Genomic DNA, 8,700 nt, shown 5'->3' with positions numbered 1-8,700 from the left:
GGGTAACGTGACCTGTGATAGAGGAGACGGCATGGGGCGAGCAGTGCAGGTACAGGAGCGGGGCTGTGTATCAGGGGCGCCTCTGTGCTACATACACTGTCATGGCTAATACAGGCTGTGGTGCCAGGTTATCAGCCATCTTATCCATTAGTGACATGAGATTCAGGACAGTCCCTAGTTTATGTCTAGCTCTGAAAACAGCAGAAACTTGTGTATATACAGGTCAAGCGATGTGTTTCTAGCTCCCCATATAATCTACATGTCATTCACGGAAAGGCTGTGTGTATATATATTGCCATGGGCAAAAAGGTTTCTATATGTAACTTTATTTGCTTATATAGAACCATTATATTATATTCTGCAGCGCTTTACAGACATTGTCTTCCAGATACATGTTTAAAATACATATGGAAATATATATCTGGTAATATGATTCTGGATTTGTATTTATGCATGTTCTGCAGTCAAGTAATATGTGTCTAGATCTCTGTATATGTATACATCAACTATAGACGGGGAGTATGTTTCTAGATCCCTGTATATGTATAGATTGTCCACAGATATATATTTAGCCACAGACAAAATGCTTCTAGATCTCTGTATATGTATACATCAGCTATAGACGGGGAGTATGTTTCTAGATCCCTGTATATGTATATACGTTGTCCTCAGTGAGCTCCCTCTCCCTCATTTTCTCTCTGAAAATCAAATGATCTGAGCGACTTAGGACATGGCATTGGCATCAGTACTAGGCTGTCTGGGGCAACTCTGTGGTAACTCTGTGGTGTGTTCTCATGTAATGGTGTCAAGAGTATATAGAGAACTGTGTAATCGTGCAAAACTCTGGACATAACTTGACAAAAAAGGCCACAAAAGGATGTCAATTATTGCTCTGCTGAACCTGAGACACAAATTCAAGCAAATTGCAGATAAATACGTTGTTGATGCTCCCTCTGATGTGTAGGATTGTACTATCCCATCCATTGGTGCACATTTACTAATAGTGTCAAAGGTTTAGGCAATGCACAGTCAGACTAGAAAAGTTTTAAAGGGATCCTATCATTGGATATCCTTTTTTTTTTCTCGATAACATGTCGAAATAGCTTTAAGAAAGGATATTCTTCTCCTACCTTTAGATGTCTTCACCGTGCCGCCATTCGGTAGAAACCAGGTTTTCTTTGATATGCAAATTAGTTCTCTCGCAGCACTGGGGGTGGTCCCCAGCACTCAAACAGCACTGAGGGCGTCCCCAATGCTGCGTGAGAACTCTCCAGCGATGCCTCCATCTTCTTCAGGAACCCGCCTCTCTTCGCGTCTTCTTCCGTCCTGGGTTTTCAATTATCTAGGCCTTGGGCAGAGCCAACTGCGCATGCCTGTGACCACTAGAAAAATGGCCGCTGTCACAGTAAGTAAGCGGCCATTTTCTTGTGGCCTGTGGGCACTTGCAGTCGGCTCTGCCCGAGGCCTACAAGTTTCACCGCCTGCGCCGGAAGAAGACGTGTGAAGAGGACGTTCCTGAAGAAGATGGAAGCGGTGCTGGAGAGTTCTCTCACAGTATTGGGGATACCCCCAGTGCTTTTTGAGCGATGGGGCTCACCCACAGTGCTGCAAGAGAACTCATTTACATACCGACAAAAACCCGGGATTTCTGCGGAACGGCAGCGCGGAGAAGACTTCTAAAGGTAGGAGAAGAATAGCCTTTCTTCCTACGTGTCAACCAGAAAAAAAAAGTGTTTTAATGGTAGAATCCCTTTAATAAATCTGCCACTACGGGGCCACACGGTGGATCAGTGGTTAGCACTGCAGCCTTGCAGTGCTGGAGTCCTGGTGTTCAAATCCCGCCAACGGCAAAAAAACATCTTCAAGGAGTTTGTATGTTCGCCCCGTGTTTGCATGGATTTCCATCCTGTATTCCAAAAAAAGGCATACTGATAGGGACAAAATGTACATGTCTATTTAGGGCTCACAATCTACATTTAAAAAAAATAAAAAAATCTGCCACTACTTTATTGGTTTAAGGCTAAAACCCCACATTGCGGAAGCAGCATTGCTTGTTGCAGAATTTGCTGTAGGTTGTTGTTTTTTTTTCGCCAAATTTGGGAGTAGCTTGAAAAGTAATGGAAAATATCAAAGATATACCTATCCCTTTTGTTAAATACACTTCTGACTTTCTCTCAAAAAATTGGAACTTAGTCTGCAACAAAAAATGCTGTTTCTGCTGCAACGTGGGACCTTAGTCTAAAATTTCTGCTTCATTGTTGCTACCGCCTTTTTTTTTTCTGACAAGGCCGCACTTCTTTCTCTATAGACCACACCCCTTTTTGCACAAGTCTGGAATGTGTCTAAAACTCTTGGTAAATGTGGTGCACAGCTTGTTATCTCTAATAAACTTGCCATTCAATGTATATGTCTTTCATGGACAAAGAAGTTGTCAGCATTTAACTCATTCATAGATCTCTCTTGCATTGCCACAATCCCTGAGATCTGCTCCAGGGGACTGAAATGAAACACATACTGACCTCTACACCATTCAACCCTTGTTTTACACTTAATATTTGTGTATTTGTATTATTTCAGGCTGTATGAAAACCATTTATCGTCAGCTACAATGGGCGTCCTTCAGATCTTCGCCAAGTTACCTTCATACTCCCTGGTATCAGGATGTCTTATAAAAGTACGACCTGTGCGCAGACAGATGAGCATAGCTCTTTACCAGACTTCTATAAAACACAGGCTGGTTTCCCAGCAGAAAATATCACAATTCAGGACTATTTCTGACCATGCTGGTGCTGGCCATAATTCAGAACTACCAGAGGAGGACAACTTTGGGGCATTGTCTCAGAAATACTCGTCACGAACTATGTTTAGGAAATCCTCACCAGAGGTACAGGACATGCAATATGTAGAAGATGAGGAAGCTACAGATGCCGCTTATAAGAGGTACAAGGGGAGAAGAAACACTCCATACTGGTACTTCCTACAGTGTAAGGCCAAAATAAAGGAGGGCAAGGTAAGACTGCGAGTTTCCTAGTTTTAGAAAGAGATATACTCCAAAAATATATTTCCTATTTAAGGGGGCATTCACACGGAGTAATGCCGGGCGTGTTTCACAGCCGTACACGCCGGCATTACGGCAGACTGCCGAACACTTCCCATTCACTTAACTGGGAGCGCTTGTAAACGCCACTGTTACGAGCGCTCCCATTGAAGTGAATGGGAAGTGTTCGGCAGTCTGCCATAACGCCCGCGTGTACGGCTGTGATACATGCCCGGCGTTACTCCGTGTGAATGCCCCCTAAAGCTTAACAAACCTTTAAAAAAAACTTCTGATATTCTGGCAGCATTTATGTCATTAATACATTTTGTAATATATTTCAATTGCAGATTTTTTGTCTTTCTTTGACATCCAGCAATTCTTTATTTTTCCCCTTGTTTCCCTATAACTGAGATCTGTAAGTTGCTTCTCGCTGGAGTATGGGTGTATTAGGGCTGGGCAATTAGTCTAGAAATAACCAAAATCAAACGTCAACCCAGAAAGCAATGTGATTTTTGTTCACGCCAGTTATTTTGGTTCAGTTATTACGATATTTGTGACGTTCCACCTGCAGTTTAGTTCGGAACGAACATGTCCAAACTGCAACTTTCTTCTTCTAAGCCTCCAATTATTATACTCTTGGGTGTGACCTAAATCGGCGATAATTGTAATCGAGGTAAAATGCCAGATTAAATTGCAATTTAGATCATAATCCCTAGGGTCTGTGGAATCTTGTGCAATGCAGAGAAATTAAAGCTGGGGATAGGTCACATCAAACCATCATATGTCTGGCATTTTAAAAACCAGAACAGTTCTTCTGGTGTCATATGAAAGATGAGATTATTTCTGGAGATATCACCAGTTAAGCACACATTGGAGATTCGGAGCAGCTGCAACTGTTAATAAATATGTTAAACCTGACTGTGTTTTTAAATGGTGAACACTCTGTTTATTTCATTGCTAGTACAATTGGTGTCACATTAAAGCAGAGAATCTCATCCTTGATATGACACCAGAACCATTGTTCTGTATGTGAAAATGCCTGAAATATACAGTGAAACCTTTCCTTACCCAGATCACGTTTTCTGTGATGGATTTAGCTTTTCATGTTAACCATCTTTTTTAAAGAGACTACCCCCACCCCCACCCCCAGAAGACAATTTTTCAATGTACTTTTGGGTGGATGTCTCAAAAAGGCTTCACTGTAACTGTTTGAAGTGAAACCCCCGGCATTACTCAAGCCCTTCCTCTAGTGTACAGGTCTTAATAGAGAAACAGCCTGGTATAAGATATTTATATGCAGCTGCATAATGTATGTGATATAAATATCCTAATCCTGACTTTGTTTTCAATCAGTGATATCTCTGGAAATAATACAGATAGTATGGCATCCTTAGTGTCATATGAAAGAAGAGAATCTCCTCTTTCATACAACATCCAAGGCAAGTTTGTCTGTTTAATGTCTGAGATACAACTGGTTGAAGTAAGCCGTTACTCCCCCTCATTTTCTCTACAAGTTACACAGCTCAGTACCTCCCATACACAGTAACATTCAGTGAGAGGCAGAAAGAGTGAAAAGATTCAGGTTTTCAATGAAAGGAGCCAAAATTTGTAATAAGGTGTATTACAAAATTTATTAGTTACGCTTTAAGCTTTATGCTAGGTTCACACTAGCGTTGCATCTCTGTTTTTGGGTCCATCTAGGATTTTCATGGCTTAAAATCCTGATGGTTTATTGTGAGGACAGGCCAAGAAAATCAGATTGGTGGAGGTCTGACTCTAGGGGTTGTTCACATGGTGGAAAATGAAGAGGAATGCCAGATGAATGGGCCTAATCAATGGGTGGACTACGGACTATGCAGCTAAACCAGCCACGGCAAGATTGAGCAGGATGCTTATTTTACTACTAAGTAGATGGCTTGCTTGCAGACAGACTCATGTAAGCAGCGAAGAGGCTGTAGTGTGCGAGATTCATGGAGGTCATCAATATTCTGATCTCCTTAACACTCCCATGGTAAAGCTACCACTAATAATAACTAGAATTAGAGCAGATTTCCATTGGTCGGAATTTTATTTTTTTTTTATGATCAAAGCTATGGCTTTTATGGTTTATGATCATATAATCCTTTGGGTTTTTAATAACCAGTTACATATTTTGTTCTACACATCACCTCTTTTGTTCTAGCCCTCTGCTAGAATTGCAGGACAGGCCAAGTTACATCAGGTAAGTTGTGTAGTAGTTCACAACATGATCAGGAATAGCACAGTTGTTTAAGAAAACCAAGGACCCACAATCACTTTGTTTAGGTGGCTGGATACTGATGACACAGCTCATCAATAGTTATCATGGCAGACCCCATACTCAAGTCGTTTGTACCATAGTAGACGTTTATGGCATATTCACAGGCTCCGTCATGAATGTCTGTTAGGTCCCACCTTTATAACCCACATCTATCTAGCTCACCCCTCAGTGGGTTTAGGGAAAAAACCAAGCTCAGAGCATAAGACAGAGCGTGTTAGTGAAGTCATTGCTCCCTGATGGCAATATCACTAGTATTCCTTTGCACAAGTTTTCATGTCCTTTTTATGTTGTATATCTTATACATCTTACAAAGAAATGTAATTTTTTGTGCACAGCTTGCAGAGGCCTTGGAGCTCTTTGAAGTTAAGATGCTGAAAGAAGAACAACTACAGCCAGAAGAAAGTAACTACACTGTCCTTATCGGAGGTTGTGGGAGAGCTGGCTATGTTAAGAAGGCTTTTAAGCTGTATTCAGATGTACGTAGTGTGGGTTTATAGATAACATTTCAAATATGTACATGTAATTTATTATAACAAATGTTTTTAAATGGTTTCTATTAGAGTTGGGCAATTAATGCCAAATAACCGCAGCCGAAAGTCACATCGATTATTTTTCAATAATTCAACAAAACAATCCATAAATCCATAAATATTGTATAAAAGGAATACAAGGCAGCACTCTCCATCCATAAAAGGGGGCTTCTTTATTTAGCAATTTGTTTCAGCTTGGTCACATAGTATATAGTGGCGAAAACTAAACAAGCGACGGCTGTTTCGCATGTACTCGCACTTCCTCAAGGCCTCTGTCTTGTCTAAAAGACACACCCTTCTATTTATACATTTTAACTTTATTCATACAAACATTGTGAATATGTAACATCTTTAAAAACATCCGAGGGATACTGCAAAGTGTCAACTATTTGTATTATTCAGCTTGTTATATGCACTTAGGATACAGATTCCACAATCTTTACTCTTAATTACTGAATAAACACACTTAAATCATTGTGGTCATTCAGACCTAAAGGCCCTAATGCATGTGTCTTCATTATAATTGCCGCTTCCTTCTGCAGTAGTTGTCTATGTCGATTTCCTCCAGAAGGAGATTGAACTACAAGCAGCTCGGAGAACCTCAAGACCAAAATGTCTGAACTGTGGCATACTCTTACGTACTCAGTTAACCTAGGACATCCTACACCTGTGCATGCGAAACAAATATGTTCTGAAAATCGTACATGCATTGGGCAGATTGTTTTGCCCAGAGGAGATCTGCCCACAATCAGCTAGTGTAAGCTATACCAGGGAGAAACCACACATTGCAGAGGAAATGTATTAGAACCTATTAAAAAGATTGTCCAAGCCTGACCATTAATGTCCTGTCCTTACAATGGGACATTTGTTTGGTTATTGGTGGGGGTTCAATACCTGTGCCTTGCACTAACCATTTTGTTTTAGGAGAGTGTACAGAGCCTGAAGCAGATGCTCCTTACACTGTGCAGTGTAGTTATTTCATCTTAGCTCCCATCTATTTGAATGGGGAGCTGATGTGTAATATTACAGATGGACCACTACAGTGTACAAAGCTGTCTGCTTTTGGCTCTGTACACTGTGCTAAAATCGTCTGATTGATGTAAGGCCCAGGTGTCTGTGCCTGCAATTGAAGTCCCCTTGCTGCCCTGTAATTGGCTGTAAACAGTGCTGACTGGCGATCTCCACATTCACAGGATGCACTTTGGAAGTGGTCACATGATTTATGCATCCTTGCCCCATTCATTGCAGTGCCAGTCCTAAACAGTAACTGGACACATTAAGTACATGGGCAGATAGATACAGGTAGCAGAATCTCCTCTAATTTTGCATGCACTGACTACGATCCTGTTTAGTAAATTAGCCAATACAAGGTATAATATGTTATAGAAGTAAATGTATGTATGTTATCTAATAATGGCTTATATATTATGTTCATTTACTTAAGAAGACCTTTCACCATATCCACCAAGCCCACTTCTGTCAATAGGCGCTGCTCCACTGATTCTGGCGCAGTTAGAATTTTTTTCTCTAGCCCCCACCGTTCCTGAGCAATCAATGTTGTTAGTTTTGGTGCCTGATTTAGGCTCTGTGGTGTAAGGCAGAAGAAGGTAAGGGGTGCGAGTCTGAGCTCTGACACTGGCTGCCTCTGATAGGAGCTCTGAATTACCCCCCTGCCTGCCACTGCTCTTCTGACCTTACAGAGCTTGAATAGCACATCAGACACTAAAACTAACTGCACTTGTTGCTCAGGAACAATGGAGGCTAGAGAGAAAATTCAAGCTGTGATAAAAACGGTGGATCAATGCCGATTAACAGATGCTAAGAACTGTTTGTTTTGTAATTGTAAGCACAGACAATGCAATGAATGCAAAAAAAAAATTGTGATAAATACTGCGCTGCTGATAGCTTGAAATCCTTTATTAGGTTAAATCGCAATGTGTATGGTCCCCGGGTTCTGCAGCAGCTGATTCTAGCCATACCATGGCCACCGCAGTGTCAATCTGAGGCGCTAGTTTTTCTTTTTTTATTTAAGAATTTGAATTGGTGGAGGTGGTGAATGGTCCCCTTTAATGGGATTCTACCATTAAAAACTTTTTTTTTGTCGTTGACATGTCAGAATAGCATTAAGAAAGCTATTCTTCTCCTACCTTTAGATGTCTTCTTCGCCCCGCCATTCGGTTAAAATTCCATTTTCCATCGGTGTGCAAATGAGTTCTCTCGCAGCACTGGGGGCGTGTCGACGACAAAAAAAAAGTTTTTAATGGTAGAATCCCTTTAAGTAAATATATTACATGTTGATTCCATATTTCAAATTCTAGATGAAAAAGAGAGGTCTGGTACCTACAGATGCCACTTACACTGCTCTCTTCAATGCCTGTGCTGAGTCCCCATGGAAAGTCTCCGGCCTACAACATGCGTTGAAACTACGACAGGAATTGATGGATAAGAACATTCAACTTAACCCTATAACTTATCGAAGTCTGCTGAAAGTCTGTGCCCTGAGTTCAGGATTACAAGAGAGCTTTGAGATATTCAAGGTAAGTCAACTTCAGAGAACTTTCTATTCTACCCCAACACATGCATTGTCAGCACCAGATACAGACAGTGTCCTCTTTAAAGGTTTTTATGACATATTACAGCACAGGAGCATTCAACAAAATTGATGTAGTGTTTTATATCTAGGTATTCTTCTATGTATAAAGTGATCGTAACATCCTTGAATTGCTTGAGCAGTGATGTCACAAGCTTTAGAATAAGATGTTAATTTTCTATTAATTCAGTTTCTTAAATTAATGTGAAATTGTTTCTGAACCTTTTCTCCTTTGATTTTTAAG

The 8,700-nt window shown here is 40.7% G+C and overlaps 1 protein-coding gene across 2 annotated transcripts in view; it reads left to right on the top strand.

The window, feature by feature from the left end:
- The first annotated feature begins 11 nt into the window (after positions 1–11).
- The window catches only part of PTCD1 (pentatricopeptide repeat domain 1), a 221,409-nt gene continuing 212,720 nt past the window's right edge, over positions 12–8,700 (top strand). For both annotated transcript variants that reach the window (XM_075285252.1, XM_075285251.1), the window contains exons 1-4: positions 12–49; positions 2,578–3,010; positions 5,672–5,812; positions 8,185–8,403. In XM_075285252.1, the coding sequence (XP_075141353.1) occupies positions 2,609–3,010; positions 5,672–5,812; positions 8,185–8,403 (762 nt within the window). In that variant the 5' untranslated portion in view covers positions 12–49; positions 2,578–2,608. The remainder of the gene's footprint in view (positions 50–2,577; positions 3,011–5,671; positions 5,813–8,184; positions 8,404–8,700) is intronic.

Source organism: Leptodactylus fuscus, chromosome 8, assembly GCF_031893055.1.
Source record: "Leptodactylus fuscus isolate aLepFus1 chromosome 8, aLepFus1.hap2, whole genome shotgun sequence".
Lineage (NCBI taxonomy): Eukaryota > Metazoa > Chordata > Amphibia > Anura > Leptodactylidae > Leptodactylus > Leptodactylus fuscus.
Note: the sequence above shows the minus strand (reverse complement) of the source record. Positions and strands in the feature narration are given on the sequence as shown.